The following is a 19256-nucleotide window of genomic DNA, read 5'->3' as shown; positions in this document are numbered from 1 at the left end:
CAGTCTGGGGAGAGGCAGACTCATAATGCTGTATGTACAAATGGGAATCTACCGGGTGATTGATAGCATATTAAACAGAATTGTGTTACTGCCTATCCACTGCACATTTTGACAAGGCACCTGCAAAACTGTTTTCAACATACATCAGCACCTATTCAGCATAACTGCATATAAAGTGCACTACATCTCTCTGTACCAGGGAAAAAAAAGGCTATCAGTAGAAATAGGTCTAGAGAGGAAAGCAGAGAAAGTGCATGGCTACAGGCATGCAATCAACTAAGAATTCAAAATCTCGCCCAGTTTATACAGTTCTATAATCAGAGAGCAAAGAAGGAAAACAACGCCATTGGCGGCGCACCAAAGAGATTCAAAACATTTTCATTAGTGAGCAAAAAATAAGTACTTCTTACAGAGAGCATTGCTTCTTTTTGCATAAGTTTGATGTTTAAGAGGGAAGATTAGATGGAGGACAGGGGGTTTTATGTCAAGTCTAAGCTCTGCAAGAGCCTTTCTCACTAGTTACACCATCTGATTAGGACTCTTGTTATCCCGAGTGTTTCATCCATCGAATGGAAACTGGAGCATCAAAAATATAAAGCAAAAATAAAGCTGTAACAAGTAACTGTAACCCAAGTTGATTATATCCAGGGCAGGGTAATGTAGAAACGTCAGGTTACTCTTGGTTCTGCTCTCCATTAAAAATATATAAAGTCAGAAACATTTCTACGTAGGGCTGTTCGATATAACGATATATATCGGATGACGATATAAAAACGTCTATCGTTTCATTTTATGCTATTGTTTGTTTCGTGGTGTCGCAAAATAAACTGTTTACGGCAATATTTTCTCATCGTTTTGATGGTTACTGTAGTGGCTATATTAATGTATTAAAGTTCTCTCTTTCTCTTATATTTAATATAACCACACTAAGGATGGACAAGCGCCTGTTTTTATGTGCTGTCATTAGCAACAAGGACGGTAACACCATCGCGTGTCCGCTTATGTTCCACATAAACATTTCACAATAAAGCTCAAGATCCTGTTGAGACTTTTCAAAATAAACTGAATCACGTGAAAGAGCAGATTATTTACAGATGAGAAGTAAAAAAGAGCCGCCAGGTGCTAAAAAAAATAAAACTTAGACTCAAACGTTAGAACAGGCTTTTCCCCGCAGCACGCCGTGTAATAAATACTCACAAAGAAAACGGCGGCCTTTACAACTTATGTCTAAAAATGTATCGTTTCATGCATCTGTTAAAACACTCCAGCTACATGACGCGCAGCTGGAAACACTTCCCGCAAGTCGAGCTGCCCGAGATTCACATAATTTACAGAAAATGTTACATTTTTGTGATTTATGTCGTTATTGGGACGATAGAATTCTTATATCGGGGTATGAGATTTTGGTCATATCGCACAGCCCTATTTCTACGCTGACATTAAGGAACAGCCTGGCAATTCAGGGCTGCATGGTGGTGCACAAATATTACGACGCAAGGAAGCATCAGAGCGCTGGTTTTAAGCAACCGTATGTCAATGTGTACTTATACAACTATGTGCCAGTGTTGCATTGCCATAATGCCAACAAGCCACACTAACACCATCTTGGTAATAAGGCAGGCATGTCACCAAGTCATGCCAGTGCCATTTGCCAATATTTTGAATAAGTCAATATGCCATTCGGTGTGTCCTTATGTCATATATCACAGTCAATATGCCAGCAAAGCAGTGGGACCCAGATCCCTGTGGAGGCCAGTGCAATGACAGCAACATCATTACATCATGATATGGTCAATATGTCAAAATGTCATTATGTCACTATATGCTCAATATACAAATATGTAAATAAGCCAAAATGTCATTATGTCAGTACAGCGGTAAGTCATTATGTGAGTGTGATATCATTACGCCAAAGGGTCACTGCAATGATGCCCATGTCATTACACTGTGATACAAATTAGAGGATAATATCATGCCAGCGTATGCCACGTTATGTCAGTATCTCATAATACCACCGATTCGACACGCAATGATGCCAGTATGTTGTGAAACTACTGTGCACGTGGCACAGTGCCATGTTATCATGTAAAAGCAGAAAGATATTTCACCTTCTGTGTCTGTCAATCTGTAAATAGCATTTATATCTGTTTGTATATATGCACAATGCAGTTCTTCTATAGAAAAAAACAACCTGACAAACCTCAATGTCAGCCTTTGTAAATGGAATTTAGTCACTGCTTGCCGAGCTACGTCCTAGGAATCTTACTGTTTTTGTCCAGCCACCCACTCCACTGCTTACTCTACCTACAGTCAGTGTTTAGAACTGTGAAGAGAATATGTTCCCTCTGATTTTAGTCTATTGTCTTTTTATCCTTGTAGCTAGAATTTTCGTCTTTGTTTTGCGTTTTCCTCCCTCTCCCATCACTACCTTCTGTCTTCTTTTGTCCTTCTACGCCACATCACCTGCTCAGTCTTTTAGCTTCTGTGACCATGGATTAGTCTAGAACTTGCACACGGCTGTACATACAAAATCATACTATGCTTATAATTATTTAAACTTTGATTAACTGATTTAATCCAGTCAGCAGAGAACACTATTGATTCGATTAGATATTGCACCATCTGCCCCCCCCTACATATCGAGTCATAACTAGACATCGTCAGCAGTTGCAGAGAGGTTCTGAACATTAAGTTTATGGGCTCCTCATTATTTAACATGTTAGGGTCTCCCCACAGCCCAATGAAATTTTGATGGCAGTATTACAGCTAGTTTGTTGGCTCTTCACTCCTACTCACTACTTAGGCAGATGTAAATGTGTAAGAGATGTCTCTTTGGACAGACCCATGTTTCACACAGGAAAAGATACTAGACTAATCCACCTTTCTGCTCTGATGTGAATTCATATTCGATGTGATCTTCCAAAGAGTCTGATCAGAGAGCACTGGATGTTGGTTGTTGCTGTTGTTACAGGCCTCTGTCTGGACAGGCCCAGGACTGCAGTGGTGCAATGATCTGCCTAAGCCATTTCCTGCCTTCCCATCTACATAGTGTAAAAAACAAACATTCCTGTAAATAAAGACGGCGACAATGCTATTGACCATAGTCAGATGCTCCACTGATTAAAAATTGATCCATTTTGAAAAATCTAATCAACTGAATAGGTTTCCTTCATACGTGGGGTGGGGTTAGGTGCTTTTGTTGAGGGGGTTGCAGAGGGGGGGGATTGAGCAGCTGCTGACACAGGGAGGGAGACCTGTTATTAACCCGTGCACCTCCATGCAGCCCCGTGCACCCTGATCCCCACTTCACCTCCCCCTGCGCCCCGGGACCAGACAGGGACCAGACGGTCTGAATTATTCAGCAGTCTGAGAGAAGCTCCGGCCACTTGGCCTATTAATGCCTGACAGTAGAGGCTAGTGGCTCTAATGGCCAGCCTGGAGAAGCCCCAGTTCCCAGTGGATGCAAGTAGGCCTGCTAACGCTAGGCTTCAGGGGATGTGAGAGTGAATTCATCAGAGGCCGAGGTCGCGGCAGGTTAATGATGCCGCACGTCTAGACGGACGCTGGACTCACACCCTGCCCAAAAGGCAGCGGGGAATGGGGGTGGGATGCAATAATATTTTTATCTTTGAAGGAGAACCAGCACTGCAATATTAAGTCTTGAGGCTTATTTATGAAGGAGCGGCGTTGTTGACTTTGGCCATGATCCGCAATTGACTTGAGGGTGTCCCTTTAAAAATAACAGAGAACAATGAATATCTCCAATCCCGCTGATATGACTCGGCTTCATGTTATGTTCTGGTAGTCCTCCTGTTATTTAGTGCTAAATGAAAAGGAAGCATGAAGAGTAGCATTTATCACAAATGGATAAAATGTACAGACGTAGCTGAACAACGTTCATAACAGAGAGATCAAACAACTGTCAGCACAACCCAACTCTGATTACTCGCTAACCCTTATCATCATTGCACAAACAATGCCAACAGCTGGAGAGGCCCCTCAACTCTAACACAAAGTCACTCTGTAATCAGGGCATCTCCCCCAGAGAGAAAAGGGGATGACGCTCAGGGTGCGACTCATTTGGGAGCATCTCAGCTGCCATGTGCTCCATCACCATGGTGATCGTATGCATCCGCTCGATGCCTCGGAAGATGTAAAAAAAAAAATAAACGCAGGACCAATGAAAGATATTACCCCCTGGGTGCAGCGTGGAGGATCCAGTCAACAACTGCCGAGTATATGATCCGTGTGGCGTCTACCTGGAGATTCCTAATAGAGGAAGCTCTCAGACAAACAGTAATCATTTTTGCACTCAGTCATCATTCACTGTGAGGACAAACACATTATGAAGTCCAGGCAGAGAGGCAGAGGAAGGTATTCTTATTATCATCCACTAGAGATTTATACACTTCAAGGTTGAGTTCTTTGAGTGAGTGGGCTCGATCAGTCTGATGAAGCGCAATGAGTTTAGCCTTCAGTGGGTACTATATGTACCTGACTGTATGGCCACACAGCAGAAGCTCTTCCCTTATTCAGGATGCCAAGCGCTATTACTGTTGAGGTCAACATCGCTGCCATGATTGTGCCAAACCAAGGGCATCCTGCAGAAGGCTACCGAGGGGACACAGACACACTCCGCGCCCATTTGCACAAATGTAATTTCCCACCATCTCCCCTCACTCAAGGTGACCAAGCACATAACTCAGAGACCCATGTGAGATGATCCTGATGGACTTGTCGCAGCAGAGAATGGCTTGCATTAAAACAATCTTGCCAAAGCATGCAGAAAAAAAGCTTCTTCAAGAAACTGTGAGCGCAAACAGAGGAGCAAAGCAATTATTTTGCTTGGCCAGAGCTAAAAATCATATGCTTATCATACAGAAAGCCTGAATTGCAGTCTAAATATTGGTACTGCATTAATAGTCAATTGGATGATTTCCATAGAGTGTCAAGCGGAGATGAAAGTAATGTAAAGATATAAATTCCTGTGAGGTCTGTGCAGACCTCCTGCAGTGAAGGAGAATGAGAAGACTGTCCACTTCACATGCATGTCCTCTGATTTGTCCCTCCTCCATCACCACCTTAGCCACATTCCAGTTCCTCAGGCATACTGCTCCTCCTGCCGCATACAGCAAAAGCCTGGAGCAATGTTTAGCTAAACCTGCTGGCCTAAGTAGGCAGTGAGAGTCCCCAGAGGGCTGAACAATCAGACAATTTCAAGATCATGAAGCATTAAACCAATTCCGGCAGGGTACACTAATTAAACAGCCGAGCCCGGCACAGCCAACCAATCCCCACAGAGCAATTAAATCCATCCCCTCTAAAACACTGTGGAACCTGTCTGGGGAAAACTGCCGAGAAGTGAGAGAGCGAGAAAGAGGGAGAACGATAGAGTGTGGGGGGAGTGAGGGGTAGGAGGAAAATATCATAAAATTCATCTGGAAAAAAAAAGAGGAAAAAAAACTATAGGGGGAATGCAGCAGGAGGCTAACAAGGGAAATTGAAAAAAGCGAGTCTCAATTCACTTCTTTGTTCTTTCCTCTATTTTTTGTCATTAATATTCAAAATGTCTGCCTTTATTCTCAGACGAGGAGGTGTGTGTGCGTGTGGGGGGGGGGTGACCACATTTAAATTCAAAAATAGTGACCCTGTTGCGATCAAAAGTTGCATATTTAATTAAGATTACAAGGTCTGGAAAGCACTCGTGAGACTGAAGGGAAAGACAGAATAGCCTCAAGGCCTATATTACACACCGGCAGAGCTGCTAACACAGTTGCAAACCCTAATCAATACCCCGATGCTCTCCTCCACGAAAGTAAATGAACAGGTGACAATGGAAGCATGACATCACTGGGCTTTTCAGGGAACAACAAAGCTTGAGAAAGTGAGAGGCAGGAAGCAGCGGAAAGATTGAAAGTGATTTCTGGGTAGCTCCCACACGCCAGAAAAAAAAATGCATTTGTTAACCTGTATAATTGCCGATATTAATAACTTGTGATTAAAAAAAAGAAAAGAAGGGCAATCTCCTTTCCCAACAATCTTATGGTTAGGTGAAGCAAATTCTCCCACTGTTTACCCATTTCTCCAGAGTGGCTCGGACAAAGTGCAAGTGTATTTTGGCGGTGCTGAAGAGGAGCAGAGAACACCACAGGGGTATGACTCTGGTGGAAGCAAACCAGAGGTGTGGACAGGGAGGCAGACCTGCTCTTTTCTCTCCCCCGACTGAGGCGACGTATAAATCAAGAGCCGAGCTTCACGTCTCCACTTCCTGTTCCTCTCCATTAAAAATGATAAACTGTACCTCTTGAAGCCGCTCGCTCGCTTTAGGGTCCCGGTCTGCACCTTCCTGGTGGAAGAAGCGGGCAGAGTGCGCGGCTCAGATTTATTCCATCCCCTCCCATTGTTGGAGATGAATAAGGGAGTAATTAACTGTGTGGGGGTAGCAGCTGCACAAAGACGAGACCGGCTAACACAACAAGCCCGATCCATCTGCTTTTGCTATAACACACCTTTTGTGTTATTTTGATAAATAAGAGCACATCTGCTTAGTAATAACAAATGCTGCTTTAATACTCAAAAGACTGTCTTTCGTGGTTCTTCTCTCTTCCCACTTAAATGAGGACAAATGGGCCTTACAAATCGGTGGCATGCGTAAGACTAGTATTCCTCCAGTCTGGTAAACACACTCTGAGCACTGGCACATAATGAGAGTGGCTGAGATCCCCGAAGACAACCTGGAGAAGGTTAGTGAAGCATTGATCTCATGAGTGCGCGCCGAGCTCAGGGGCACCCTTCACACCACGCAAACCCACGTTACCAGACAACCAGCATCAGAACACAGAAAACCTGGCAGCTGCACATTTGGAGGGTTAAAAAACAAAACAAAAATGTGTTTTTTCTTCCTTCATGAAGGACAAAATGGACAATAGGGGAATAAACTACAGCAACTGAAACCCTCCCAAATACAGCTGAGGCACGTTATTTAGAGAGATGGAGACACAGAGAGAGCGAGAGAGAGAGGGCAACAGGATTCATTGTAAGCCTAGTAAAATGAACAAGAAAGGACTGCTGCTCAATACGTCTGCAGTGGCGTCAGACAGTCAAAACAAATAAAGCCAAGGCCGCGGTGGAGAAACGCAGCTCAATATGGACTTACTGGGCAGGGGACTGGCTGTCAGCAGGGAGAGGACACAGCTTTATACCAATGCCGATGAGCCATTAGCTCTCTCCTCGCGATGCTTCCGCCTGCCTCACTGCGAGCGAAGAAGAGGCTGCCCTACCGCCATGGAGCCATCCTCCAGCACACTAATGTGTCCCTGAAGTTTTGTTAAAGCTGGTTATTTACTCCTGCAAAACAATTGCTCCAGCCTAGGGGCAGCAGTATGAAGAACACACTGCTATGAAAAATCTGGCGTCTCTTGCTATGAAGCACTGTCAACTACCAAGGGGGTGTTCTTGTTGAAACATTGGAAGTACTGTGTTTTTTTTTTATGTTTTTACCCACAATACCACACGAGAGAAAACAACTAATATGCATAACTTCAGGAAGGTAGCAAATTACAACACAGGTAAATGGAAAAAAATCTTAGTAGTCATTAGCCACAGTAATTTGGGATCAGTGCTATGAAATCATGTGCGAGGTATGTCAATTTCTGTTGCTGTGACTGAAAAGGGTCTACTCACATAACACACACGCACACTCGCATGTGCACACGCACACACTTTCTCACTTACCTCTAGTGGTATCTATTCTTGGAGATAGGGAAGAATCAGAGACTCAAAACCTGAGTGAATAAAAGCAAACCTTTCTTTGGTAGAAAATACTTCCAATAAAAAATACATTAAAAAAATTACAAATCACTCAGGGAAATATTGTGTTTTCTAAGCCCAACCTTAGACCACCATACCTCCATACTACAGTTCTGCATCACACAGCATTTCAGTAGCTGAGCGCGGCGCCTCATAAAATTTGTCACAATCCTCTAAGCGAGGTTGAGGCAAAAAAAAACATCTGGCACAAGTCATTTAACAATAGTGTCATTACATAGTTTGTCCAGCAGAGCAACCTCAGATCCATTATTTAAAACGCTTCTTTACTTTCAGTACTGCAGCTGCCCTCACAAATGACTCCCAGCAAACACGCCTGAAACAGACAAATCATCTCCAAAACTGGTCAAAGTATGGCACCAAAAACACGACCACAGACACACGGATGTGGACGTCTTCACCACGAATAACATGTCCAGCCAGAGAAAGCAAGAAATACCAATCAGATTAAAACAATGAAAAAATTTAATGTGTGTCTTTTTTTTCAGTAAAACTATATATGACTGACAACTAATTTGGTTACTAAATGGTTGTGAACAGCTCTGTGTACACAGACTAGCATTAATGAGCCTGTTTATTTAAACATAGAACTTTTAAGTCATCTATGTCTGTGACTACTTGAAGTCCGGAGCCAGCTAATTATTATTCCATGTTGAAAGTTTCACAAGACTGCAAACATGCAACTGGGATATATGACTTCGTCACATTCACCACAAAGGATTGTGGGCCAGAATAGCCAGGAAGGCACGCTGACTTGCACGCTGGAAAATGCAAAAACAAAAGCATTACATATGACATACTGGGACCAGTGTTAACAATAACCATCATAATGGAAGTAGTACACCTTAACACTGGTTGACACCTGCCATAATACTACTAAAAGTGCAAAAAAAGACACGAGAGAGACTCTACCTGCACCAGAAATTTTTTTTACCCAATTCAATTGCAAACTAATAGACCGACTCCTTCGTAATGCCGCTTAGTGCCATTTTAACAGCCAAGATGGGAACTGACTGCAAGTGTTCACAGACCTGGTTCCCATCTTCAAAGCATTTCAAAGACAGAAAAATCACAAGTTCATTGGCTATGGTCGCGATAATTCTGGTTGTGCTGCAGTGTTCAACCACTGTTTTCCCTGTGATTGTAGCATAATTGGAGACTCTAAACTGCTCATAGGTGTGAATGCAGGAGTGAATGTGAGTGTGAATGGATGTCTGTGTCCATGTGTTAGCCCTGCAACACACTGGCAACCTGTCCAGGGACCCTGCCTCTCGCCCTAAGACACACACAGCTGGGATGGGCTCCAGCCCCCCCCAATGACCCTGAAAAAGGATAAGCGGAAGCGAATGGATGGATGGATGGATGGATGGATGGATGGATGGAGCATAAACAGCACATATGAAATATTTTCTGGCATATTGAAAAAAAACTGATGCTACTAACATACATACAGCATGCTAGCATCAGTACTGGAATGGTTTAGACTACAAGAATCATTAATTTCATAGTATCTCTTTTCTTGCTTAAGTGCTGTGAGCAGCGACGCACTCAGTGCTGCCAGTAGTGGCTGGAGGCTTCGCTACCGCATTGCTACTAAACGCTTTCGTACGGATGATGAAATGCGTGATTTCCAAAAGACGGAGATAAACTATGAGGCATAAAATAGTAGAGATAGATTGCAGATGTCATTTTTCTCCTCAAAGCTATAAAGACTGCGAAGGACATCACAATCAACAACACTTTATTTCCGTGGAGGAGCTATTTGAGAACGGTACTATGTTTGTAGCTGGTATTATCCAAACCTTTCATTTTACAGCTTTCAGGACATCTCAAGTTTACATAAACAGTAACATCATCACACCAGGGCTTATCAACCAAGAAAAAGAGAAACAGTCTGCAAACAGGAGCCCAAGCAAGGCAAAAATGATTGGATAGGTATGGAAATCTACTTGAAGGAAGGTCAAAGTGATTAAGCTGACATTAATGACAGGCCTAGTCTTCCTGTGAGAATGCTCACCGTAGCTGTCTCTAAACCCATTTGTCATTCTGCTTCCAACGCTGAAGCATCTGCTTTGAAGTCTCTACCACTAATGCTACACAGAGAGGTTAAACAGCTTAATGCTGAAGTCTGTTTCACTCCTCTCGCTCTCTAATGTTCCTCTCCGTTTTATGTACCGGGGGTTATGGCTCTTGGATTTCACATCTCAATTTGCCCCAGATAGTCGTGTAAAAGCTCCCCTTCTTTCTTATTTGCTTTGTTGTCACTGTCAAAAGGAAGAGAGGGGCAAGCTGAAGGATACCGAGGACCGTGACAGGCATGCCCCACCCATCGATTTACAGAAGTGGGAATAACAAAACCGCGTTAAGAAATGTTTATATGAGAGGCGAGCACAAGTGAGCTGGCTTTTACATTTGCACTTAATCTTGCAAAGATTTGAAAGACAAGTCTTGAAAAATGAGCTAATGAGCACTTTTAGCAGCCACCGTGGAGGTCAGCTTCAAATCCTTTTACATCAATCGCGGTATGTGAATAAAATGATACAGCCATTATGATAAATAAAACAAGATCTGAGGCGCTCTGGACTTACTCTCCACTACAATGAGATTATGGTGACGCATGTGACATTAACAATATCTGCAAACAAATATATGAAAGCATGAATGAAAGGGAGACAGAGACCGATTTTCACAGCCAATTTGAGATTGCAGGGTGTGTGTGTGTGTGTGTGTGTGTGTGTGTGCGTGCGTGCGTGCGTGCGTGCGTGCGTGCGTGTGTGTGTGTGTGTGTGTGGAGGAGCTACTGGCAAACAGCACACAGAGCAGGCTGGCAGCGGAGGCAGCCAGGCTCACAGGCTGCAAAGCAATTTCACTGTTTGGCAATACTGTTGTCTCTGTGTGTGGATTAGAGCTGACACCAGAGCAACTGAGTCATGCTAAATGTAGTACAATCACAAGCTTTTGTTCCTGATCTAAAACCCCGCTGCCTCTTCAATTCATGCAAGAGACTTTGGAAACAACGCTGAGAAACGGTAACAAATAAGCAGAGTATTATTTCACCATATGAGCACAGCGTTGCGACATTACTAAAAAAAAAAAAAAAAGCTCAACAGAGGGATTACAGTGACTGGTAGTAAAGGCACAGAGCCCAAGTTTGCTGAAGGAAAATCTAATTGGCCTTTTAAGTCTGCTTTGACGATAGCCTTTTCTCCGACTTCTCAAAGGGCAATTAAAGGTAACATTATGTGTGATAACTAAACAAACCGTGACTGTAATCAAGCTGCATTTCCACCTGGTTTCACCACAGCTTCTCATCGCCAGACCATCCAAAAACACTCTCTTACTCCTCAGGTACCACACTGGCCCAGAGTTGCTTCTGAGCCTGGCAGGACCTGGCAGGACAGACCCTGACCCGTCCTTTTCATGCTCGCCCACGGAAATGCCATCTGGCTGGTGTGAATGATTACCACAGCAACGGCCGGGTGACCTGCAGCCAGCAGGAACCAAGGTCACTCCACCTCAGCACTTCGCACTTTCCCTGCCCTGTTTTCATCAGCCTGCAGGTGAATTATTCATCCTGTGCAACTCAAGAGGCACAAATCCACTGCACAAACACTGAAGAAAAAAAAAAAAAAAAACGCACACTCGGTTTACTGATATAATAACTTGTAATGAGAAAATAAATGTTCCAGTGTGAACTGTTCAAATAAATAGCTTGCAGTTGTACTCTGCTAGAGCAAAAACTCGGGTTCTATATGGGAATAGATGGCGAAACGGCTGTAATGATTTTACATTACCGGAGCTGCTTTCTGCAGGATAATGTGATCAAATTTGTGGAAAAATATTAAAGGTTTCGGGGTTAAAAAAAACGAATAGAAGAAGAAAAGATTAATTTTCAACACGGCCACAACTTTCATCACATGCATGCGTGCAATGAGTTTTAACACTCTAATGAGTGAAAGTGAATGTGCACCTATCACAGGTACTAAAATACAAGACAGGTAGCAACATATGGATCTCAGCTTAGTTGCAGTCTAACACACCTGTATTTCTGCCTTTGCACACAATGACCTGTTTCCACCTGATTGGCTTATTGTTTATAATATGCACCACATACTTATAGTTCAAATGCCATCTACCTTCAAGGCATTCACTACTAGAGGTGTTATTTATTAATAAGCTGATAATAAACGTCCTGAAAGGGATTTACTACGTTATAGCAAAGGGTGCCTCATTAACAAGTATGAGTTAACACTTTTCTACAGGTACCATGAATTTAACTTGTACAGCTGGTTATTATAAGCCTTATTATCATCAGTTACCGAATGGGGGCTACCATTTTTTATTATATACCGCCACATTAGTACTCCTGACTGAGGGCATCCTTAAGGGGCACTTTACATTTAGCTCCTCGCCTACTGAGACGCATTTAATAATAATAAATATATATATATATTGCATGTATAAATCTGGTGCCGTGGTGACATGGTGAGAGCCAGCAGGGAGGACGCTGCATGAAGCCGCCAACAACAATAGCTCCCTCGCCCCTCTGGATCCCCAGCCTGGATGTGTGAGAGGTGTCCAGCGGCCGGGAGCTGGAATAACACTCGACCAACCGGAGAGCCACTAAGATCTGATTTCTGCTCCTCGGCAGGCTTTTCCGACAGAGCCGGACTGCCATGCCCCTGTCATCTCTCATGTTACAGAACATCAGTCAAACAGCAGAGACGGTGCCCTTGCGCCGGCCGAGGCTGATTTACAAACATTAGCGGGGAATACAATTACACAGCTTCCCCCGGCCGAGCAGCCCTATGCGGCTTCAGGATGGAGAGAGAGAGGGGGGAGAGGAGAGGAGCAGGGGTGGGGGGCGGAGTGGACACTGAAAACAGCGTTTAGCTTTCCTCAACCTTATTTCAACGTTTGCTTCCAGGACCAGGAGCGAGCTACGAGCCCGTCAGCGCCGTGCTTCATAAATCCAACTTTGAGTTTGAGTGGCTCAAGCTGTAGCCAAAGGCTACGGAGGCTGACATGCTATTTAACGGGACTACATGTTATGGCTGTGATACAAACAAACCGCTCACCTGCCACATTCTCCTCGCTATTAATCACAAACATTTTGGTGCCAGCGACATGACAGTCCAAAAAAAATTTTAAAAATTAAAAGAAAAAGAAAAAGGTCGTCTGTGAACCGCGAATAAACGCTGTGTGAATGTAGCCTAACAGTAGTCTACTGTGTCAATACAGCCCAAACACTAGTCCGCACATTAAATATTTTATCATAATAAAAATGTCCGAGCAAAATAACTAAATTAACTTTCCACGTCACACTTAAAAACTTCCCGACATGCAAATCCTTCGGAGCAGAAAATGTAAAATTCAAAGAAATGCACTGTAGCCTGCTGAAAGGTGCAGCAGCAACGCAACGACCGTCGACACAAACCGCATAAAACATTAAGCTGGGAGAAAAAGTTACAGCCTACGTCCAAGGACAGCGATTCGGAGGCGCATTAAAAGTTTCCGTACATGTAAGTACGGCTGTGCTCGTCGCGGACAATAATGAGTAAAAAAAAAAAAAAGAAGAAGAAGAAGAAAAGCTAATGCATAAACATCAGTGCTGTCCGCGGTGCTGATCCCAGATCGGTGTGGCACAGAAGGCTGTGCTGCTCCGCGGTCGCTCCACCGCTGATCAATGATTGAACTGAACAAAGGCAGGAGAGGGATCAATTTCTAATAACTATCAATGCAAACAGCGCTTCCTTTCGCTTCACGTCCGCCCAAAACAAGCAAACACACCCCGGAGTACAGTAGCAAGGCATACCGCTGAAAAATAAAGCGAGAAAGGTGAGAATAGCACTAACCTGCAGCCGCCGTAGATCAAATTTCTTCCAATATTGAAACATCGATCCTACATCGGCGGCCATCTTGGGGGATATTGAGGAGATTTTTTTCAGCGGCTGCAATAAATATGTGGGCTGGATTCCCCCTCGTTAAACAACGTTTACGATCACCGGTCCCACTTTTTAAAAAAAGTAACGGAGAGACTTAGCACGAGAGTCCGCACGTATGTTTGACAAGTCTGCCAACATGTCTTTTGTTGGAGTAGGAATTAAAAAAAAAAAAAGTAGAGTTGTTCTTTTTTTCTGGAAAAGTGCCCACGTCTTAAAAAAAGAAGAAAAAGAAAAAAAAAAGAATAAGAACAAAATGTATCCGTGCCTCTGTCCCCGACATTAACTGGACAATTGCACTTGATTTCGCTTAGGCAAAGTTATCAATAGTGACGAAAAAGCCCGAGTTTGATCAATAGTGTCTGGAAAAGGAAAGGAGATGATGTGCAGATTAGTGGAGTTCTGGGAATTTAGCCAAGCCTACTTTTTTTTAGCGTGTTTATTACACGAGCACATGGGACTGACTAATTAGAGGCAGAGCTGCAAATTAGAATGGGCTACATTATCGATACGTGTAGTCCAACTATTATTAGAATGCCACTTATCAGTCCGCATGTCGCCTTCTTGTCGTGCAAATTAGAGCAAACTTGCGCATTATGAAACTCTTCCTCCACATTTAAAGGAAAATGTGCCCAAAGATGAACATTTCAATCATGTTTTTACGCTATTTTCCTAAATCACTTTCTGATGGCAGACAGTTACTGTCAAAAGTTCAATCTCACATTTGTTATTAAACATTCCACATGATCTACTACTTACAGTATTTTACCATATTTGGATTTTCTTCTGGATCAATTTCTATAGAATAGAAATGAGCCACTATGACTTGGTGGCTATTGAGTTTAATCGTGCATTCACATTAAGAGGAGCAAATTAGGACGTAAACGCGCTCACTGTAAGACTATAAAAACATAAAGATGGATTTTAGGAAATTGGCTCGTTTCCTATTACTGACAGCAGAATGCTGGGAAGAGTTAAACTGTCACAAAATCGACTGTCTAACTGACTATAGCAGTATATATAGAGTGCTCTTTGTCTACTTAAAATAACTCATTCCTCTGGTCTGGAGATGCTGCTGTACTGCTACAACACTGGAGTCAGGTGCTCCCCCTGCTGACACCACAGAGTCAGAAGGAAGGTTATGTGCGGATGGGCTTTCTTGCACAGGTAAAACCCAAATGGTTTGCACCACGTAGCTTCTCGCTCATATATCCCTTATATGAAAAATCAGTCCCAGTTAGAAAATTAAATTCTCTCGAGTCATAATCTAAGCACCTCCAGGGACGATGACATATTTCTCTGCCACAGACAAACACCTTAGGGGGAGAGAGAAGGGAAATTATTAAAAGTTTTGCTTATTGCATTTTATTTCTGGCTCTAGGGTGAGGCTAAAGTGATGGATTCATATGTAAGAAGGAAGGTAGTTATCAGAAAACCAGCATTCACAGTTGAGCTATAGAAAACACTGTGATTCTTATAACTCATTAGGATATATGAAAAACGTAATGAATACATTGAGAACCAGCAGCGGTCCCAGCTTGATGATGTTGAATCGTCTTCTGTTGTCATTTTGACATATTTAGAATGCATATATATATATATATATATATATATATATATATATATATATATATATATATATATATATATATATATATATATATATATACACACACACACACACACACACACACACACACACACACACACATATATATATATATATATATATATATATATATATATATACACACATACATATACACACATATATATATACATACATGTACACACACACACACACACACATATATATATATATATATATATATATATATATATATATACACACATACATATACACACATATATATATACATACATGTACACACACACACACACACACATATATATATATATATATATATATATATATATATATATATATATATATATATATATATATATATATATATATATATATATATATGTGATTTATTCTTATTTACATTTGAGGAGAGAAATAAATCTCAGAGACACACACTTCAACAAAGGAATGAGCACAGGTGTAGACTTCAATATCTGTGTCATTTCACCCCCACCGCAATGAAAAAACAAAACAAAACCTGAAAGTAGCAGAGGAGTTACTGAGGAAGAGAGCCACGGGAACGTCACTCAGAAAAGGAATGCCTCCCAAAAAGTGTCTGTTTTTTAACCCCCAAAATACAAGAATGAATTATAAGTTAATGCAATTCTTCAAACACAGTTATAACCACCGCATGCAAACACACATATTTAAAGACACACAGTGTTGTGGTCTCAGTCAGCAGCTCTGCAGCATCTTCTGTGACACCTTAGATACAGGCAACAGCAGATGTATCTGACAGAGCAAAACAATGATCTGATATATTGTCTCGAAAAGTTGTTTGTTTGTTTTTCTTTATTATAAAATGCTGCTGTGGGCCTTTATCGTTTTCATTCAACCTGATTAGCATAGATGATATGTACATGATCTTAAAAATGAGGGGTTGATATATCAAAATGAATGAATTTATCAGTGACATAGAGGTAGCCTGATATCAGACACCCTGACTCTCATGTCTGAAAGCGCACAAGCACAGAAGACCGTGTCTAGCTTAGCAAGGATACCACTAAATGAGAAAAGCTGAGAATGATTATTTGAAAGCAAGATGGAAAGCCGCTGAGGTCCCAGCATAGGTTGAAGTGTGAGCTGCAGCCTGATGATTGTGTTTTTCTTTACATAAATAAACTAATGCAGAAAATGCACAAATTGGAGCATGAAAGTGTAAGGAAAATAAGTGTACGATGCTCCAAATTTCAGGGGAAAGGACACCACCCCAATGTGTCCTCCCTGTGAACCCCAAGCCAACAGGAGTGAGAATGAAGCCCACCTCTGATCAAGCACACTTCACTAAGTAAGGACATAAAGTTGGTACATACCCACATTCTTAGATGAATCTTTTACGTTTTCTCTGTGCACAATCGCCTGCTCACGCTAGAGAAATTCTATCTGCCAGCAGATATAATAAATTGTTTTCAATCGCAGACATTTTCCAGTGCCGGCCAGGAACACTGTTCTGGCTCACCAGGAACATATAGAGAGAGCCCAGGCTCTGCAGGGACCCAGCTGGACTTAAATGTGGCTCCAGTTGCTGAGACTGTGTCTGTCAAGGTCCCTAAATCCAAATTCAGCCTTTTGAAAAATTGCTCAATCTTACAGCCTCAATCAGCTCTGTATATAATCTTGACCCCACGTTCACCACCATCATCAACAAAGCACTACGGGCCTCTTCCAGTAACCCCCGTCACCTCATTCAAATTAATACATTCTTCTGTAAAAGCTTAATCTAAAAAGAAATCCACAGTTACTTAAAATGAGGACTGTGTGCACAGATGGGAACAATAAAATCATAGCTTTGATGAGGTCGCTGAATGAGGCATTTCTTTGAAAATGCTGACAGTATATTTAATAAAGTGTCAGGTTTTTTGATGAATGATAGCAGCTTCTCCGAGCTTGTTTGGTGATTTTATTACGGATTAAAAGCTCCACCTAAGTCTCAGTCGGAAGAGGAGAGTGTCTCATGCACGTTTCTGCAGCTACTCTGATAATAATTCATTGGAGATTCATTTTAGATGAATCGAACATTTATCAGTGTGATCAGAATACCTATATGTTAACAGTGTTTTACCATTTATATAGAGAGATGAAAAACAGAAAGATGGCCCGTGCACGCTGCTGAGAACCTTCGGCTGTGCTCAGCAGAAGCAAGGTTAAGGGTTATAACTGTAGCCTGTTTTATTTAAATACGCATTTAACCATTTTCTTAACCCCTCACCCTATCCTATACAATGCCTATCCTAGCCGTCACTGGTTGAGAATCATGGTGCTCACTGAATAGGGTTTCCATCACAGGGCTAACATCCACACCCATGGCCAGTCTTAGAATCACCAGTCCAGCAAACGTACATATCGTTGGACGTTCAAATGCTCATCTCTAAAATGCAGTGATACTGACTCCTTTCAGGGCAATGCAGTGGTGTAGTAGTTAATGCTGTTGCCTAATGTCATTTTCTGGTCTAAAATCTGTGTGATATACCTAAATTACATATAGTGCATGAATGAATCCTGGCATAAATGTGTGTATGAAGAGCTTTGAGTGGTCAGTAAGATTTTTTTTAAAGTGCTATATAAATTCCAGTCCATTTCTTTGCCAGGTTGCGGCCTTTGTAAAATAATAGGTGATTATGAGCCAATTATTAAAGAAAAAATAATTCTATTCAATTCAGGTTTGTTTATAATGTACCAATTCTCAACAATTACCTTCTTAAGATCTTATAATTTTAGAGGGAAAACAATTAGACTGTGAGCTAACACTTGGCGACAGTGAAAAGGAAAAACTCCCTTTTAACAGGAAGAGGCTCAGGGAGGGGCAGACATCTCCAAAAGCAGTTTTGGGATGAGGGAAGAGAAGAGAAAGGAGAGCAGAAAGAAAAGAAAGAAAGAAATGTAGTTGCATGCAGTAAAATAAACAAGTGTTAAATACAGCCCATTATTCATAACTGACTTATTAACTGTGCTAACTTGGTATAAGAGCTAACACTTGGACTAAATCATAACTTTACAGCTACATTTTAGTTGCAACCTTCCGCTGGCATTCTCATGAAAGCGAACAACATTGTTAATACCTGGGAGTTCTTTTTTTAATGTTGTTATTTGAGATTATCATACGAAGTATATGAGTTCACACAATGCATCTGCACTATATTAAATGTGCAATTTACCTCAGTTGGGTGATTAGCAACCACACAAAGGTTTGATGATTTATTCATTGGAAAATGTGATATTATCCTAAAATGTCCATGAATAGAAATTATATCAACATAATTAAATACCCTATTTGAGGCACTTTGATTGCAGATAAAACTTTTGAAACACCAGAACACTAAAGGTTTTGAAATTGCGTGAGACAACAAAAGTAAACAGATTCAGTGTTGCTGAAAATGATGCAATGTCCCAGTCCCATCACTCGCCTAAGGCCAAAATCGCTAAACCCTCACAGACGTCGTGGGTGTCTGCTCTGAATTTATTACAGGTTCAGAATGGTGCAAAAAGCAGGAAGAGGACAGCACTGTGCCATTTGAGCCACAATTACAATAACTTATTAATAAATAAATAATAATTCCTGTTTGTGACATTAGACATTTTAACAAAAGTCAGGAAAACCAGGAAAAACACTGTCCAGCTGTTTAGCTGGATACAAACAAGTGTGCCATAAATAAACACACAGTGAGCAGTCAGATGCTGTCACTTCCATCCATGATTGGTTATTGTAGATTTTATCTGGGGACAATTTTACTATAAAATGTATGGAGACACCCTAAGAAAGCTCTTAAATGCTCCAGAAACTGGTCCAAAATGCCTTCTATACTAGTTCAGCCTGGATGCTGAATGTTGTGGGTTGCTAG

General features: G+C 41.7%; 1 protein-coding gene across 3 annotated transcripts in view; it reads right to left on the bottom strand.

The window, feature by feature from the left end:
* Positions 1-13980, bottom strand: part of cux2b (cut-like homeobox 2b) — a 99193-nt gene extending 85213 nt beyond the window's left edge. Inside the window, exon 1 of one of the 3 annotated variants that reach the window (XM_085424843.1) lies at positions 13683-13980. In XM_085424843.1, the coding sequence (XP_085280969.1) occupies positions 13683-13745 (63 nt within the window). In that variant the 5' untranslated portion in view covers positions 13746-13980. Of the gene's footprint in view, positions 1-12905; positions 13452-13682 lie in introns of those variants that run through there. The other 2 variants (XM_085424845.1, XM_085424846.1) reach the window with 2 other exon arrangements.
* Between the last annotated feature and the right edge of the window lie 5276 nt (positions 13981-19256).

Source organism: Rhamphochromis longiceps, linkage group LG12 (assembly GCF_057381845.1).
Source record: "Rhamphochromis longiceps isolate RC_006_pf linkage group LG12, R_longiceps_female_GT1.1, whole genome shotgun sequence".
In the NCBI taxonomy this organism is placed as follows: Eukaryota; Metazoa; Chordata; class Actinopteri; order Cichliformes; family Cichlidae; genus Rhamphochromis; species Rhamphochromis longiceps.
The sequence above is the reverse complement of the archived record's forward strand: the minus strand, read 5'-3'. Positions and strand labels throughout refer to the sequence as shown.